This window comes from Phoxinus phoxinus, assembly GCF_949152265.1.
Source record: "Phoxinus phoxinus genome assembly, chromosome: 13".
NCBI lineage: Eukaryota > Metazoa > Chordata > Actinopteri > Cypriniformes > Leuciscidae > Phoxinus > Phoxinus phoxinus.
In genome coordinates this window covers 11068928-11088648 of record NC_136888.1, presented here as the reverse complement: position 1 = coordinate 11088648, position 19721 = coordinate 11068928, and the positions used below count along the sequence as shown (strand labels likewise).

The 19721-nt window shown below is 42.8% G+C and overlaps 1 protein-coding gene across 1 annotated transcript in view; it reads right to left on the bottom strand.

The window, feature by feature from the left end:
• LOC307009799 (tonsoku-like protein) overlaps window positions 1-19721 on the bottom strand; it is a 117951-nt gene that overhangs the window by 97412 nt on the left and 818 nt on the right. Inside the window, exons 2-3 of the mRNA XM_079633889.1 lie at window positions 4992-5163; window positions 4703-4878 (exon numbers count right to left, since the gene is read on the bottom strand). Of these exons, the coding sequence (XP_079490015.1) occupies window positions 4703-4878; window positions 4992-5139 (324 nt within the window). The 5' untranslated portion in view covers window positions 5140-5163. The remainder of the gene's footprint in view (window positions 1-4702; window positions 4879-4991; window positions 5164-19721) is intronic.

Genomic DNA, 19721 nt, shown 5'->3' with positions numbered 1-19721 from the left:
TGCCGGACACAAAAGATGATATTTTGAAGAATATAGGTAACCTAACAGTTGATGGACCCCATTGACTTCCATAGTATGTGTAAAAAATACTATGTCTTCATCAGGCACAACATCAATGTAAAGTGAAATCAACTTTAAATAGACACAGGTTATCACCCTAATTGGGTACACACACACAGAAACATGTAACAAGTGCAGATCATGTGACAAGTACAGATCATGTAACCTGAAAAAAAAAAATCAACAGATAATATAAGTCACTATAAAAAAGCCTTAATATCAAAATCCTCATTCAACCCTGAAGGTGACAAAGTATTTAAGGTGTAGATCCAAAAACATTCCCTCTGTAATAATTTCTTATCATAATCTCCTCCTCTTGAGGGTTTTATGACCTTTTCTATACCGATATCTTGCAAAACGCTGACGTTATGACCTACTTGTCTAAAATGAAACGCTATAGGATTACGCATATCTCCAGTCCTAATGTTGCTGCGATGTTCACTAATGCGAGTACGCAATTGTCTGGACGTTTTACCCACATATGCAAGACCACAAGGACAACGAATTAAATAGATCACATGAGTAGAAGCACAGGTAATAGTACCCCGAATCGGAATATTACGACCAGTGCGTGGATGACTACAAGATTTACATTTGCCATTAACCCCACCTGTAATTACCTGCAGGAAGAGTAGGAATCCATTGTTTTATACATGAAGGATATTCAGATTTTACAAGCAAGTCACGAAGATTGTTTTGACGTTTAAAAACTAATTTCGGACCATTTTTAAAGACACCTGATAATTTAGGATCACTTGAAATAATATGCCAATGATTATTTAAAACTCTGCGAAACTCTACACCTAATGCAGAGTACTTCGTAGTACAAATGGGAGCATTAAAAAATAGCTTTTTATTATCATGCTTTGTTCGTAAAACCTGCACTTGAGATATCTCGTTGAATTTATTTTTGCCATTTTCAATCCATTCTTTTCGGTAACCACGATTCAGAAATCTTTTTGTTAAATCAGTGGATTGTTGAGTGTAAGATTCATCTGTGCTGCAAACTCTACGCACACGCTTAAATTGACTGATAGGTAAACTCCTAATTAAAGGTCTAGGATGGAAACTATCGCCTCTTAAAATAGTATTACGATCCGTTGGTTTTCGGTACAGATCGGTATGGAGTTTCCCGTCACATATGTACACACGAACATCAAGGAAATTAATGCTAACTGGATCGCATTCCATAGTGAAATTCACATGCTCAGTCCTTGAGTTAAGATAATTCAAAAACATCGACATCTCTGCAGGTGTGGCCTTAGTGATCATAAAAATGTCATCAATATACCGTTTGTAAAGCAAAATCTTAGGAAAAAAAGAATTTGACTCATTTAAAATGAAGTCATTTTCAAAAACTCCCATATACAAGCAAGCATAATTAGGTGCCATTTTACTACCCATCGCAGTACCTTTCACTTGTAAATAAAAATCATCTTGAAAACGAAAAAAATTGTTAGTCAAGACAATATTAGTTAAATCCAATAAACATGCTGTGCTAGGTTTTTCATCCACAGATCTTTGTGTTAAGAATTGTTCTAGAGCAAGTAAGCCTTCAGTGTGAGGGATGTTGGTATATAAACTCTGAACATCAAAAGTATCAAGAAGCACATCATCAACAGAAAAGTCAACACCATATAATGATTCAATAAAATCCATAGAATCTCTTACATAAGATGACAGCATGGGTACAAATGATTTGATATAAAAATCCACATAAGAAGAAATGTTCTCAGTGAGACTACCAATACCATTCACAATAGGACGACCTTTCAAAGGGGTTTCTAGTCCTTTGTGAACCTTAGGCAAGGTGTATATAAAGGGTGTAATTGGAAAATCTACTTTGAGAAAATCATATTCATTTTTACTGAACTCACCGTTTTCAAAGTGTGACAATAATTTAGAATTAATACACGCTTTCATTTTATTAGTAGGGTCAGCAGGTAAGGCTTCATAAAAAACATGATCATTCAATTGTCTGCGAATTTCTTTTTCATAATCTGAAGCTCGTTGAAGGACAATCGCTCCACCCTTATCTGCAGGACGCACTATCACCGTATTGTCTTTGCTAAGATCAAATAAAGCATCCCTCTCCATTTTCGACAAGTTATTGTAGACTTTATATTGCCTTTTGTTCTTAAGTACATTTTTTACATCAAATTCCACAAGCCTACAATAGGTATCCAAGGACGAATTTCTATTCTTAGGTGGAATAAAGGTAGATTTTCTTTTGAAAGGAAGACGAGCAATGGACTGTTCAAGAGTAACACTGCCCTGTGTGGTAACGGGCAGAACATCATTAGATGGGAACGACTGTTCATTTGTACCAAAGAACTCCCGAAGTCTCAGGGTTCTAAATTTTTTTTGAAAATCAATCATAGTATCAAAATCATTGGTTTCAGTAGTAAGAATAAAGGAAAGCCCCTTGCTCAGAGCAGTAATACAAGGTTTTGAAAGTACTTATCTGAGAAGTTCATTAACGTATCCCCTGGTTGCTCCTTGTCATCCGTGGAGGTAGAGAGAAGCCTTTTTCGCTTGCCCCTTCTGCATCTCTTCTTGATCTGTTTAACCTTCGATCCATTCGCTGACTGTTGGGCTGAGTACGGCCTAAAAAAGTGGATCCATTTCGCTGTCGTCCAACAGGATCAGAGTCAGAATCACATGAGGTTGAAGAGGCCCAAGTTCTGTTATCACCAGGTTGTTGGCGCCTACGAAATCCAGCAGTAGCAGCCCGATTACGATGGAACACATTAGACTCTGGTTTTCCATCCTTCCAAAAATAGACCTTTCCATGTTGATAGTCAGCATTGTCTCCTGCAAACTTTGTGCGTTTAGTCGCTCTGATCTCCTTAGACAACTCAGCACGTTGGCGTTCAATATCTTTTTTGAATTCTGTGAGCTTACTTTTTGTCACCATTTCACCAAGTTGAATCTCCATTTTCTTAAAATCCAGTCTTGTTGACTCAAGTTATTTGGTAGTCTCTTTAATCACCAATGCCATCAAGTCAAATGAGCATTTGTTCAATATCTCACACCAACGGATACAAAAGTCCGGATTCTCCAGACCAAATGCAGGAGCTTTTTGTAGACGTAGTCCTCTTGGTATAATTTTCTGGCGGAGATAATCGCTCTGGTCGTAATATTCCGATTCGGGGTACTATTACCTGTGCTTCTACTCATGTGATCTATTTAATTCGTTGTCCTTGTGGTCTTGCATATGTGGGTAAAACGTCCAGACAATTGCGTACTCGCATTAGTGAACATCGCAGCAACATTAGGACTGGAGATATGTGTAATCCTATAGCGTCTCATTTTAGACAAGTAGGTCATAACGTCAGCGTTTTGCAAGATATCGGTATAGAAAAGGTCATAAAACCCTCAAGAGGAGGAGATTATGATAAGAAATTATTACACAGGGAATGTTTTTGGATCTACACCTTAAATGCTTTGTCACCTTCAGGGTTGAATGAGGATTTTGATATTAAGCCTTTTTTATAGTGACTTTTTTTTATACTGAACTTTTTTTTTTCAGGTCACATAATCTGTACTTGTCACATGATCTGAACTTGTCACATGATCTGCACTTGTTACATGTTTCTGTGTGTGTGTACCCAATTAGGGTGATCACCTGTGTCTATTTAAAGTTGATTTCACTTTACATTGATGTTGTGCCTGATGAAGACCTGAGGGTCGAAACGTTGCCTTTTTTAAAAATAAAATCCATTTTGGAAGCAGTTAATATCAGTGTGCGGACTTCACACTTCTTTATTTTTGTTTATATCACTTAGTTGTCCTGCACCTGAGCCCAAACTGGGTGTTTGGGATGTGCACAGCAGCTTTGTGCTTTTGATTCTATAAAAAAATACTATGCCCATCAACCATTTGCTGTTTCTTCAAAATATATTTTTCATTTTGGGGTTAATTATCCCTTTAACGTCCAACTTGTCCGTCTGTTCCAACTGTGTTAGGTCTAAAATGGATTAATATAATGATTATTTGTAGCTTAAAATTAAAGTTTATTAAATTACATCAGTTTAACCCAGTATTTAGTGTCCAGTTATTTATTTACGTGGATTTGTGCATGTTTTATTTAATTTTTTACAGCGCTTGGAATGAAGACAGCATATTTGACCGCTAAATCTGTCTTAAACGCCATCAAATTAGAATTTGGATGTAAACACAATTCATCTATAGCGTAATTCTGACTCTTTTGGCTTGCCATAAAAGAAGACAGGGTCTCAAACAAAAGTGACACACTTGAAAAGCAGCAAGACGAGGCGTAATGGTCAAAGATGTTTGCATAGCGCATATTTACATTGAAGCTTACTGTAAATAGCGCGGAGTAATGGCATCATCTCCATAAGATCTTTATGATTGTCCCAAAGCAGATTCTTTGTTCACACATAGCATCATACCAGGAATATACTATAATGTTACAACTTCTCATACTTAATGGTAAATTGTCAGAACCAATTTACTGGTATTTTTGAAAAGGTCACACTCACACTCGATCTTTTAACGGTCATTTATCAATAAAGACTGTATGTGTGAAAAGGGCTATTATTATCAATGTTGAAAAAGATTGAGCGGCTTAATATTTGTGGAAACCATTTGAAAAACTTTGGACAAGGAGTCAGTGTACCTGTGTAAGGAGTTTAGTAAAGATCTCCATGGCAGGCTGGTCGGATGGACCTCTACAGACCGCAGAAAGCTGAAGGTGCGTAAGAAACTGCATCGGTAAAGTCTTCAACACAAGCTCAAAACCAGTGGAGCCCAGTGCATTATGGGAGAGGCACACCGTCCGCATATTCCCGGTGCCTGGAGAGCACAATACAGCATTACAGAAACAACATAAAACTACTTTGCTTTCATTTGATTGTCAAACAGAGGTCTAACCACTTCAGATCAGATGTTTCTGACAGTGCACTTACTGGCCATGGCATTGGCTAACAGGAGACGGTGTTGCTGGAGGAAACGTGCAGAGAGGCCACAGGCTTGCAGGGAAAGAGTGGAGAGCAGGGGACAAGCAGACAGAAGACTTGCTAGTGCTTGTGTCCAGCCATCACCCCGAGGATTCATGCTTAAATTCAACTCCTCTAGACACTACAGAGACAAAAATGTGATTAGAAAAAGAGAGTGAAAATTAATATATATATAAAAAAAAGAATAATTGTATCAATACCGCAATGGATACACTTTATTTTGACAGCCCACTTCAGACATTCGACTAACTACAAGTAACTTTGCAACTACAAGTCACTAACTCTCACTGGAGTATTAGTAGACTGTTAGGTTAGGTGTTAGTATAAGTTGAATTGTAGTTGCAAAGTCACTTATAGTCAGTAGAATGTCTTTTGGGGAGCATCAAAATAAAGAATTAGCAGATGCTGCTAGTTGACATATGTTGACAGTTGACAACTGCTAGTTGTAGTTGCAAAGTTACTTACTGTTAGTAGAATGTCTAAAGTCAATTGAAATAAAGTGTTACCATATCAATTTTACAACCATCTGATACCATCACTGTGCAATGGTACCACCACAGAACTCTTGAAATAAGGAAATGATCAACAAGTTCTCTATCTTCCTGTTCAATGACTGTCTGATAAAAAGCAGTTTGTTATGACTGGGTAAGGTTTCATAACTGATCAATTTTGCAACATTTACTCAAAGTGAATGACAAATGTCTTCTGTAGAGCTGCTTTATAGCTGAATTTAACTCATTTCATAATTGTCACTGAACAGTTAATGAACTGACCTAAGCTGAATAATGACACTATTGACTTTGTAGAGTAGCTTTACAGCAGAATTTGAACTCCTCTCTCATATTTGATGAAGTTTACATCATTGATCGTCATTGTCCTGTTTTCTACTGTGAAGCTGCTTTGAAATAAATTGTATAAAGCTTTAGATAAATAAAAGCTGAACTTTTAAATTGTATAAAGATATACAATTTAATATATAAATTTAATATATAAAAGACGGCACCGTCCGCTATCAAATGCCAGTGAAAGCTGTCAGTTAAGTCATAATCGGACGCTAATTGTTTATCATGGGCTCGAATGGTATTTTAAACATTTACAGGGGTAAGCCTGTGATTTTATTGCCGTCTGAATCCATAATGTCAGTGTTTATTTCTCACCACCTGCGTAAAAGTCCCTGGCTAAATTACCTACTGTTTTTTGACAAGCAGGTCGTGTGGTGATTTAATTGCCGTCCGAATCCACATCTCTGAGTTTACAAGAAGAGATTCAAAACTCACTGTTTAAATCCTTTTTGATCACTGCCGAGCACCGTACGTAAGATGTACACTTTTATTACTGAAATGCTGGAAAGTATTTACAAGAACAATATTTAATCGCAGCTACACCTCGGCGAACAAAAAAATGGGAAAGAGAAGAAAGCATGTAAAAAATGTAAATGGTTGTTGTGGCAGCAATATATGATACGATTTTAAAATATGTTGGCTAGGCTATTATAGTTTGGATTATTTTTTATAATATCCCACAAGTCCTAATAAATGCAATTTCAACTATTTCTGAATTGCTTCTTTTATAAAGAACACCGCTTTCTCACATAATGTAGTGAAGCAGCTCCTGCACGAGAGAATAATTGATTCTCGAGCCATCGATATCAACGAATTCATGGACAGCACCAGGTAACACCGCACGTTAGAAGGTAGGCTATATCTTAAGCAGGTTCCCAAGGTATGGTTCGGGTATAACACCGTGTCCTAATGGTGCGTTCACAGCAGACGCGAATGGTGCGTTCTATGGAGTTAATATTGTGCCATAATAAAACAAACAAATCCAGCATTTTTCAAACAAACTCGATCTGCTTTGCAAAGGAAAACTCGACTCGCAAATAAACAGAAAGCAATGTGCAAGTACGAAGGTCAATTTGAGCGAAAATGCAGTGGAGTAACAAATATTTATTGTGTTTTACAAATATAAATAAATGAGCCTATAATATTTCACAAATAAATACAAACCATCCAACAAATTGCATGTAACCTTTGAACAAATATCAAATCTAGTGCAAACAAATGCATATATGTCTGTTATGATTATGAGACACTTGGCTTTTTATGAGATCTCTCAGCTCGATTTTCTCACAAATGTGTCCAGGCCATAGACAGTATATAAACGGTCCAGGCAGATTTTCTCACAAATGCAGTTAAGCAACTTCCTCTCCTCAAACACTAGATGGCGCTAAGCAATCTAGCTTTAGCGCTAGTCTACCGGGAAAAGCACTGATTTGAAAATGAGGTGAGTTTCTGTCTTACTTTATCAATAACCTTTTTGAGGTTTTCTTTTGCTAAATGTTATTAAATATCTAGACAGAAAACGTACTCGGTTACTAACGTAACCTCGGTTCTCTCTAGAGAGAGGAACGAGTACTGCGTTGTCTTAGCAACGCATTGGGGAAAATCCTTTTCCACGAGAATACTGAAGCCAAAAATTATCCTTAATTTTGTATAAATGTAAAACGCATTGCCACAGCATACAGACCTAGGCGAGACAGCTCGCACGCCTATTGGCTGCTGTGCAGCAATTGCTTAAGCCTAGAACTGCAATGAGAAAAATCCAAGAGAGTCAGCTGACCTTTATCACAAAATAATTGCCAACATGGTGATATCAGGACCCCAACATGAATCAATACACGGGTTTCTGTGCAACGTCATCACGTAGATGCGCGCGCATCTAAGAGGCAGAAAGCAACAGTCTTTACGGCTATATCTAGCAGAAGCAGAGATGACGCGGAGCTGTTGTGCTGTAAACTAACCTAAATGCATAGGGTATGTCATGTTTTTATGATTCGCAAACTTAGTTGGACAATTTCATACTAGTCAACTAACTAACTTTTTACATAATGTTATATTAATATGCAAATGAAACACAAGCAAACAGATTCAACTCTGAAATTGCAGTTTATTATTGAGTCAACAAGAATTTACAAACAATGCGAAATCTATGTTAATTACAAAGTTCTTTTACAGAACTCGGCATAACATATAGCGGTCTTGCCTCTTGGATGCGCGCGCATCCGGTATTGTTTGTATACAAGAAACGTGTATACAATTGTGATGAAAAGAAATAAACTGCAGAGAAGTGAGAGACATAAAAACGAATTAACAACAGGCATTATTAGTATTTGTATATTCATATATTATATTAAATTATTAAAAACATACAAATATATTATAACATATATTAAGCTGCCCATTATCACAGAATATAGGCCGACATGTTGATCAGGACCTCAAAAATATTGATCTGAAAATGTTATAAGAAAGAAACTGCTAAATAGTGAGAGACTTGACAACAGGCAACAAAACTGTCTAGTGTCATTAATATCCATCTATTAATTATATTATTGTGTAATAACACACACACACACACACACACACACACATATATATATATATATATATATATATATATATATATATATATATATATATATATATATATATATATATATATATATAATTGGAATGGTGACGCGTCGTTGTACCAGAGGTGGAGAAGCTTGAGTAACGTTTTGCCTGAAGGTCCTTGATTTCACCACTAGATAGCGTCATTTCAACCCTGCATTACTTCTCCTTTGTTAAATGGTTGTAACAATCTCTGTTGAATTACTCTTAAACAAGGTGCAGCTGCTGAATCCCAGTGCAGTGTTGATTGATTGCTGTGGTGACTCGTGGCACTCGCGAACAGCACTGAACACGCACTTTTGCCTTTAATATTATTATCATAAACTTTTTATTAACTTCGGTAGGCTGTACAACAAGGGAATTGTAATTGGCTGCGAGCCACATGATTTTTGACAAAGAGCCATGAGGCTCGCGAGCCAGGTTCCAGACCACTGCATTAAAGGCTTAATGGTCTATCTAAAGGGAATGATTGTGGAGTTTGCTCAAACTATGGTTGTGCTAAAAGACGGCGCCGTCCGCTATAAAATGCCGGTGAAAGCTGTCAGTTAAGTCATATTCGGACGCTAATTGTTTCTGGCTCGTATGGTATTTTAAACATTTACAGGGGTAGGCTAAGTCTGATTTAATTGTAATTTTAATTTAATTATAGTTTGGATTATTTTTTATAATATCCCACAAGTCCTAATAAATGCAATTTCAACTATTTCTTAATTGCTTCTTTTATAAAGAACACCGCTTGCCTTTCTCACATAATGCAGTGAAGCAGCCCCTGCACGATATACACAAATTCAGCACCATCGACATGGACAGCACCAGCCAGACTGTAACACCGCACGTAAGAAGGTATAGCTATCTTAAGCAGCTTCCTAAGGTATGGTTCGGGTATACACCGTGTCCTAACCAGACGCGATGAGATAAAATTCCAGTAACAAATAATTTGTCTGTCCACACAGACGCGACGCGACTGCTAGATGTGTAAAAATCAATCAAAACCCACAGCCAATCAGAACAGCGTGTGGGTGTTCTCTCGTGGCGAGTGCACAGCACCAGAGAGTATCTTTACGGCAATCGCAAGAAATTGGATAAGTAGCAACAAATTCACAAGTATTACACCATTTAAACATTATTCAAATACATACGAAGTTTCTAAAACGTAGGCTACTACTCGGTAACCTCGGTTCTCTCTAGAAGAGGGAACGAGTACTGCGTCAATTCTGACGCTGCGGGAAAAGATTAATGTTCTCGAGATACTGAAGCCAAAAATTATCCTTAATTTTGAAATAATGTAACAAGCGTTGCAGCAGCATGCAGACATAGGCGAGACAGCTCGCGCGCCCATTGGCTGCCCTGCGGCAAGTGCAACAGCCTATCGACGTCCCGCCGAAACAGGCGTGGCTTAGGCCTATAAATAGACTCGAGAGGCTGTTATAGACTGGTTTTTCATCGCCGAAGCGAACCAGAGCGTGTAGCAAGCACGGCTCAGAGACGCAGTACTCGTTCCCTTTTCTAGAGAGAACCGAGGTTACGTTAGTAACCGAGGAATGAACAGCATCATTCCCTATAATAATTATCATCCTAAGGAACGACTATGACAACACAGTCAGGGCGAAAAACTCGGCCTGGACTGACGCACAAACGGGTCTTACATATTGCCCGTAGACATATAATCGGTCAGCAAGCAATGCTCGCGCAGTCACAGTAATCTGAGCCGATAACATCTGGGCAGACAGTACTATTTGCGTTTGTTTAGACCGAGAGCAGTCTTGCCTGTAAGGCGGGAACCTCTAGGTTATAGAACCTGTAAGCCGTGCCATATTGGTCCAATTAGGGTTTCCAATTATACGGGGAAGGTTTCTTGCACGTTCCGTCTTTCTAGCATCTCAAAGTAATTTGGGTTAAACGCAATACATTTATATCATATGTGTTTACTCTTTATTTCATCTGACTCCATAAATGAAAGGTTTTGATAATATCTATGCATCACTAAAAGTGAGCGAATGTTTGACTATTACTTTTAAACTGTTAAATGAACAAGGTCAAAATCAGTTTGAATAATCAAATGTAACAATTTATTAAATCAGGTATCAGGTCAATTGTATAATCAATTCAAAGATAATCAATACAAAACATGAATAAAGAGAAGAGATGCGAACCCAACCTGAATAAATACATGAGGCTGGAAGTCTCGGTCACTCCCGGCCATCATGTGCCAGTCTGGATACAGAAAGCGCCCTGATTCCTCTGCCGCATTCCATTAAATAGCCAAAACCTCTTTCACATGGTTAACAATGGGAATTTACATTCAGAGTTGACACATTTTGGGGGTAGGAGACCATTTGCCTAGAGACAACCTTTCTTTGTGTGTCAGTTTCTCTAAACTTCTCAAAACCTGATTTCTTTTTGTTTAACTTAGTTGGAAATGAGACATTTGTTTGAGGTCAGATGTTAATTTCCAGAAAGGTCCTTTGTTTCATAGACCAGTTTATCTCTCCAACCAGTTTCTCCAGCCTTACAAACCTTATAAATGTAGACGGGGAGGCCCAGCCTGCCGTCGTACAGATATCTTGCAGGGAGATTCCACTAGACCAAGCCCACGACGAGGCCATGCCTCTTGTGTAGTGTGCTCTGACACCTAACGGGCACTGCAGGCCCTTAGAAGTGTAAGCCAGTGCTATGGCATCAACTATCCATCTGGATAGACTGTTTCGACACGGCTAGACCATTGGACCGCCTGAAGAACGAAACAAAGAGCTGCTCCGTCTGTCTGGAGACAGCCGAGCGAGACACATAAGCCCTTAATGCCCTGACCGGGCAAAGCTTGCATCTGTCTCCTCATCAGAGGTCGGCAAGGCCGATAGGGAAATCACCTGAGCCCTGAACGGAGTGTTGAGGGACTAAGGAACGTATCCAATACTTGGTTTGAGTATGACTTTTGAGTCTTTAGGCCCAAACTCCATACATGACGAGCTCACAGAGAGCGCTTGCAAGTCCCCTATGCGCTTCACTGAAGCGAGAGCCAGAAGGAACACTGTCTTGAAAGACAAGTGCTTAATGCTGATTGACTGTGTCGGCTCAAATTAGGCACCTTTCATAGCTTCCAAAACCGTAGAAAGGTCCCAGATGGGGACAGAGGGAGGCCTGGGAGGGTTCAGTCTCCTTGCTCTTTTAAGGAAGTGGATAACCAAATCATTCATTCCAAGTGACTGACCGAGCGTCGGATTAGCGACGCTGCTGTAGCCGCCACGTAGACTTTGAGCGTGGATGGGGTCCTGCCCTTATCCAGTAGCTCTTGAAGGAAGGAGAGAACCTCCGTTACCCCACATTGTAGGGGTGATGAGCCGTGAGCTGAGCACCAGCTAGAGAACACAGACCATTTCGACGAGTAGAGCCGTCTAGTAGACAGGGCTCTAGCCTGCATGATCGTGTTTAACACACTTATCGGGAGGTTAGCGGGTACCCGTTGATGGTCCACACATGTAGGGACCACAGCTCCAGGCGAGGATGCCAAATCAAGCCCTTGGCCTGAGATAGGAGGTCCCTCACTGGCACTGGCCATGGGGCGGTGCTTGACAGCTGCATCAGAACTGGGAACCAAGCCTGGTTCTTCCAGAACGGAGCCACAAGTAGCACTGCACACCTGATTTCCCTGATCCGTTCCAACACCTAAGTTAGGAGCGATACGAGGGGAAAAGCATCGAGCGGGCAACGGGGCCAGACGTGGGCCAATGCGTCCCTTCTCTTCGAGAAGAACTCCGGACAGTGAGCGTTTTCTTGAGACGCAAACAAGTCTACTCTCGCCCTGCCGAATGTCCTCCACAGAAGTTGGACTGTCTGTGGGTGAAGAGACCATTCTCCTGCCGGAACATTGTTCCTGGACAGTCTGTCTGGTCCTATATTCAGGTGACCCGGCACATGCGCTGCTCTTAGCGAGCGCAGATTCTACTGGGCCCAAACCAGAAGGCGTTCCGTCAGCCTGTAAAGGCTTCGGGACCTGACACCACCTTGGTGATTTATGTACGCCACCACCGACATGTTGTCTGATCGGACCAGGACGTGGTGACCTTTTATTTGGGGACAGAAGCGCCTCAGCGCAAAGTCGACCGCCAACATTTCCAGGCAGTTTATGTGCGGGAGTTTGTCCCGTTCTGACCATTGGCCGAAGAACCGTCTGCCCTCGAGCAGTGCGTCCGTAGACACCACCTTCACACTCGAGGAAGTCCCCAGGCTTACTCCTGACTGGTACCAGTCGGTCACTTCCCAGGGTTTCAGAGCCGAAACGCATTCCTGATTGACCCTGAGGTGACAGCGACCCGAAGTCCACGCATGTCGTGGCAGTCGTGCTTTTAGCCAGAACTGCAGTGGGCACATGCGAAGCAGACCCAGCTGGAGTACTGATGATGCTGAGGCCATGAGACCCAGCATTTTCTGAAACCTTCTGAGTGGGACTATAGAGCCGCAGCGAAAGAATTTCGTCATGCGCTGAATATTCAGTCTGTGCTGTGGCGACAGTTGTGCTGTCATAGACAGCGAGTCCAGTTCTGTGCCCAGAAAATATATTTTCTGACTGGGAGACAGTGAACTTTTCGCCCAATTGACTTCGAAACCTAATTTCTCGAGATGTTCGAGTAAAATGGTCCTGTGTTCTGGGTGCGATTGGGCTAGAATCAGCCAATCGTCCAAGTAATTCAGAACCCGCATGCCCTGAAGTTTCAGGGGTGCCAGCGCCGCGTCCATGCACATTGTAAATGTACGTGGTGCTAGGGACAGGCCGAATGGGAGAACTGTGTATTGATATGCCTGGCCCTTGAAGGCGAATCTCAAAAATCGCCTGTGATGTGACACTATTTGTATTTGGAAATACGCGTCCTTCAGATCTATTGACATAAACCAGTCCCCTTGGCAAATTTGCGCGAGGATTTTCCTGGTTGTGAGCATTCTGAACCGGCGTTTTGAAAGCGCTTTGTTCAGCTGTCTTAGATCTAGAATGGGCCTGAGACCCCCGTCATTTTTTGGTACCAGAAAATATCTGCTGTATAAACCCCCTTCGCTCTGAGCTTGAGATAAAGGCTCTATGGCCCCTCTTAGTTGAGAGAGAGCACGCGGGGCGAGCCCCATGGGACTTGTCATGTCTATGAGTGAATGTGGGCGCGGGACAGCGGGCAAATTTACTACACTGAAAACACCGCCGGCTTGAGCTGACTGTATGTGCGTTGGTTTAGTTTTTACAGAAACCGCAAGACATGCAGCGTGTAGTGTTTGTGGGCACTGGGTCGTGGGCACATTTACTACATTTAATGCACAATCATCATTTTATATGTGCGAACCCTGAGCTTGTGTGTAGGAATGGGCACTGGGGAGTGGGCATTTTTATTACACACGCAACACCATCGGCCGTAGCCGGAATACCAGAAAACACACTCTTTTTGAGATTTATCTGGGTCGCCGTAAAAACGGCATTTGTGTGCAGGCAAACGGGCTGTGGTACCTGTTTGTTTACTGCAGAATACACTGGGACAGTGGCATTTATTGGAACTGAACGAGCGAGAAGTTTCGGTGGAAGTCTGGCCGCAGTGAGACCTGAACACCATTGTTTTCCTAGGCTGGCTAGGAAGGCCTTGAGGCCTCGGGCTTGACCGTGATCTTAGGCCAAGGCCCACGCGGCGGGGGGGGCGGCATCCAGCAGAGCGAGAGCGCGGTCTCAGGTTCCAGGCCTGTCGTTGCTGAGGCGCTACGGTAGGTGAGGGGCGTTGGTGGGAGCTTCGAGCAGGTGGCTGTTTCGGGCGGCCTGCTGCAGAGCTGGAGCGTTTTGGCAGAAACAGCGTCAGCTACAGATGTCGTTCTGCAACGGTAACGGAAGCCATACTCCGCCCAATGGCATTACATGCGCAGCGGATTTAGTAGAGCGGAGAGCTAGTCCGTAGCGCTCCTTAAATCCGGCAGGCTGATCGCTTCGGGACCTTCCTCGTCCATTTTACAGAGATGGTTGGCCTGGTAGATCTGCAAGATGGCCATCGAGTGCAGCGCAGATGCGGCCTGTCCAACTGTGCAAGGCTGAAGTCGTGCGGCAGGCTTTGGATGGTAACCCTATCTTAGCACGCCGTCCAGCAGAGGGCGGGCAAAGATGAGTCGCTACAGCTTCTTCCACAGGAGAAAGAGATAGGTATCCTCTGTCTTTAGCACCGTCGACCGTGGAGAATGCTGCGGAGACAGAAGTACGCACTCTGGCTGAGAAAGGGGCTTCCCAGGACTTCGCGACTTCTTCATGAAGCTCAGGAAGAAAAGGCCGCGGGTCTTGAGGACGGCGAAGCGCGGCTCCCCTGCAGGAAGCATCCATCCAGCCGGTTAAGTGCAGGCTCCTCGGGCGTCGCCCACTCGAGGCCGAGGCTCGTAACGGCCTGCGTGAGTAGACGCATCAGCTCTGCGTCGATGCTGGCCCTTTTCCCGTGGAGATCCACAGAGCTCGCCCAACCTTTAATGGCAGACGCCAGGATAGAGCAGCATTCATCTCCCACAGACGCAGCCTCTTTGTCGTCATCAATAACGGAAGCGGCGGCGCGTGGCAGCCATTTTCCGTCAGTAAGAGACTCAGGAGAAGTAGGTGGTGAAGCTGGCAGGCAAAACGGCGAGCTTCTACATGTGGAAGGAGGTTCCGGGGCATGCTGGGCACGGCGCTTTTTACGGCGAGACACCGCAGCGGGTGGAAGTGCAGTCTCTGTGAAAAATGCCCGGCGAGTCCTCAGAGTCGCCATTGACATAAACTCGCAGTGAAGGCAATCGCCGTCGGCAAGCGCGAGAGCTGCATGGTCCTGCTGTTGCACTTGCCGCAGGGTAGCCAATGGGCGCGCGAGCTGTCTCGCCTATGTCTGCATGCTGCTGCAACGCGTGTTACATTATTTCAGTATATGGCTTCAGTATCTCGAGAACATTAATCTTTTCCCGCAGCGTCAGAATTCGCGCAGTACGAGACCTCTCGTAAGAGAACAATCTTTGTCAAATAATACACTTGTTTCTTCACAGTTTGAATGTTCTTGTTTCCATTTGTTTAATTTCAAGATTTGAGGTGAATTATCCATTGTTGCTTTTACAGCTACAAAGCTGGAGCACTAAATGATATTCAAAGTCACATTACGTGCTTTTAACATTAAATAAAGCACATAAACCATACCTGAGATTATCATTGCCACACTTTGTTTGTTGTTCCAGCGTGATGTCGCAGAAAAATAGAAACCGTTTCTAAAATAGAATCGGTGCGGCGCGGCTGGTTAGGTCAAAAACTCTGATTAACATGGAACAGATACCACTTATCGCGGCGTCGCATAGTTAGGAAACATTGTAAGTGTTATACCTTTAGTTACGTTATACCTTAAGAGTCGAGTCAAGTCATCTTCATTTATATAGCGCTTTTAACAATGTAGATTGTTTCAAAGCTGCTTTACAGAGATAAACTTATAATTTAAGGTAACAGATTGTTTTGGTTTTATAGCGGTTCTTGAATAATGTTATTTTCCAGCTAAAGTTAGTTTTGATTGATTTACTTCCGTCGAAAGGACAATTTGTTATTAAATTAGGGGCCGCTAAGACGACACCGTTCTCTCTACACAGACTTTAAACGCGAACCTGTGATAAACACTGATGGCGCTCACGTGCACATCAAGAATTTATTCTATAGTTATGTGCGTTTGAATATATGTGCGCATGTTTGTAATTCTCTACAAACCACGCCTTAAACTACTTGTCCTGCCAATAAATTTGATACAGAATTTTATTTTATTTTATCACTACGAGGGATGTTGTGGTCTTCGTTAATCCTTAGTTAACATTAAAGACACATACACACAGGAGTTATAACGCCCAGCTTCTTTACTTGCATGTTTTCAACTGCGTTCACCACATTGGCTACAAGCCATACAACAGTGGGTAATACCAACTACACGAACTATATGGGGGTATGCTGGTCAGAACCATTCACTGCATATACTACATCCCCCTTCTTAAGCTTTTAAACAAAGTATTAATCACACATAAAACAAGGACAGTATGCTGACAATATCTCCAGTGTATGAAATAAATGTTTGCTATGAACAAGCAATAGTTAAACTAATCTAGCATACTTAAGTAAGCACATAATCCTCGAACCGTGTCGGTTGTCTGACGATACGTCCGGCTCTTGTGCATTCTGGTCGCCGCACACTTCTTTCCGCATCTTGAGGAGGCTCATTTGGAACAGGATTTGAGACCGTGTCCTTGCTCAAATCATTGTCAGTGTCCATGGAACAGTCAGGTTGTGAGTCATGTTTGATTGACCTGTCAGGCCTGAGGTGACGTCTGTTCCTGCGGTAGACTGTGCCCGCTGGTGTGACAACATCGTATGAACGGGGCTCTTCTCGGGCACTGACAACTGTAGCTGGTTTCCATGTGTTTCTGATTCTCATATATACTCTCTGTCCCCCTTTGAAGGCTGGAAGTGGGGCTGCTGTTCTATCGTACCATCTTTTTTGCTGTGATTGAAGATGCTGCAGCGCTTCCTGGATGTGTTTAGGAATAGAAGGTTGCAGAACAGCTTTGCTGGCCGGCAAAGTAGAACGTAAGACTCTGCCCATAAGGATCTGGGCTGGGGAGTGCTTGAGACCAGTGACAGGAGTGTTGCGGAGAGTCAATAAAGCTAGGTGAGGGTCAGTGCCAGACTGAGCAGCAGCTTTCAGCATAGATTTGACAGTCTTTACGGCTCGCTCTGCCATGCCGTTGGACTGAGGAAAATTGGGGCTGGAGTGTGTGATGTTGAAACCCCAGTCATGAGCAAATCGAGCCATTTCAGCACTGGCAAAGGGTACATGATCTGCAATCAGGATCTCAGGCACACCGTGTCTTGCAAACACTGCTTTGAATTGTGCTATTAGTGAGGCTGACGTTTTGTCTGGCAGCTGTAAGACTTCTGGATATTTAGAAAAATAGTCCACAATCAGAAGAAATGAACGCCCTTGAAGGTCAAAAATGTCAGCAGCTATCTTCTGCCAGGGTCCCTTTGGAACTGGGTGTGAGATAAGTGGCTCCTTTTGATTTTCAGGGCGACTCTCTTGACAGAAACTACAGACTTCTACCATGTGACGTACAGCTTCAGTGAGTCCTGGCCAGTAGAAACATGATCTGGCGTGTGCTAGAGACCGCTGTATACCCTGATGTGCCGCATGAAGTCGTTTCAGCACTTCTTGTCGCAGTGCGCGAGGGATAATGATGCGATCATCTTTCAAGAGTAGCTCATCATCTATGCTAATAGTGTGTCTAACTGGCCAGTAAGCTTGAGCAGCCAGTGGGGCATTTTTCTTTCTGTCCGGCCATCCTCGCTCATGTAGCTGCCGTATCAGTTGAATCTCAGCATCTGACTGTGTGGCTTGTTGGATCATGTGCATGATGTTACCACCAAGTGATTCTCCATTCATTGCATAGATGACTTTCTCTTCGCTCAGGTCTAGACTCTCTGTTGTATCAGACTGAATGTATGCTCTGGACAGCGCGTCGGCGATATGCATCTGGTTGCCTGGAGTGTAAACAATGTGGATGTCATACCTTGGAGCAGCATTCTTTGAAGGCGTGCTGGCGCTGCGCCTATGGGTTTGGAGAATATCGCCTCAAGCGGTTTGTGATCAGACTGAACCCTAACAGGCACACCGTAAACATGCTGGTGGAATTTCCTCAGAGCAAACACTATGGCCAGAAGCTCTTTTTCTATCTGGGCATAGTTCTTTTCAGCCGCAGATAGCGCTCTCGAAGCATATGCAATTGGTTGCTGTTTCTGCATTAGAGCAGCCCCCAAGCCATCTTTTGAGGCATCTGCCTGCACTTCAATGGGCTGCTTTGGGTCAAAATGTCCAAGAACAGGTGCAGTTGCTATAGCTGTTCTGAGTTTTTCAAGTGCTAACTGCTGTTCAGGATGCCATTGCCAGTCTATGTCTTTCCTTAGCAACAGCCTAAGAGGTGCAGTGAGGGTGGCTTCGTTGGGAATGTATTGTGACAGGTAGCGTGTCATACCTAGCAGACGTTGAAGGGTTTTTCTGTCAGTGGGAGGGGAAAATTGCAATATTGCCGAAACCTTCGATTCATCAGGCTTCACTCCCTCAGCGGTGATAACGTGGCCTAGGTAAGTCACCTCATTGACCATGTACTGCAACTTGTCTTTGTTGAATTTCACATTTAGACTCAGCGCTCTGTTCATCACTTTCTCTAGGATGTCATCATGCTCCGCTTTGGTGGATGCCGCAATGATCATGTCGTCAGCCACCATGAAAACACCTTCAATGTCCCCAAAGCTTTCTGAGTTCAAGCGTTGAAATACCTCACTCGCTGACTTTATGCCAAAAGGCATGCGATGGAAACGGTATCTGCCCCACGGCGTGTTGAAAGCACAGAGATCTGCTGACTCCTCATCTAGTTGAATCTGCCAGTAGCCATCCTTCTCATCCAGGATGGTGAACAACTTTTTGCCAGCTAGCTTACTCCGTATGTCCTCCAGAGTGGGAATATTGTAGTGCTGGCGGAGTATGGCCTTGTTTAGGTCTCTGGGATCCAGGCAGACTCTCAGTGCGCCGTTTTTTTTTTCTGTAATGCAGAGACTGCTAACCCATGCAGTAGGTTTAGATACTTTGCTTATGACACCCCTTTTCTCCAAATCATCAAGTGTCTCTTTAAGACGGTCATGAACTGCATACGGTATCTTCCTGCAGCCGTGTATTACTGGAGGAATGGAAGGGTCAGTGTGAATATGGTGCAATCCAGGAAACTGGCCCAAACCTTGAAATACGGATGCATAGCGGCTGAGGAGCTCATTTTTTGAGGCAGGTGATAATGGTGTGAGAGCGTTTACTTTTCTTATAAGGTCCAACTCCACACATGCCTGTCTCCCCAGTAGGGCTATATCTGATGCTGTAGTCACAAAGAACATCATGTCAGTTGTTTTATTTTTGGCCTACAAATGTGTAAAATATTGGATCTGACAAACTAACAACATCTTTGTCATTAGAGGTTCTAAAGTGCTCCTCTGTGATTTCCACAGAGAAAAGGCATGGATAGAGTGGACCGGAAAAAAAGGAAAATGATGTGACATGTCAGGAAAAGCTTCTTAAACTTCTACAGGCTATTGCAGATTCTCAGACGAATGAGGGCTTTGAGAACAGCACTGTTACCCTTCAGCAACATCCGGACTGGCAGTCAAATAAAAAACTGAGAAGGTTTT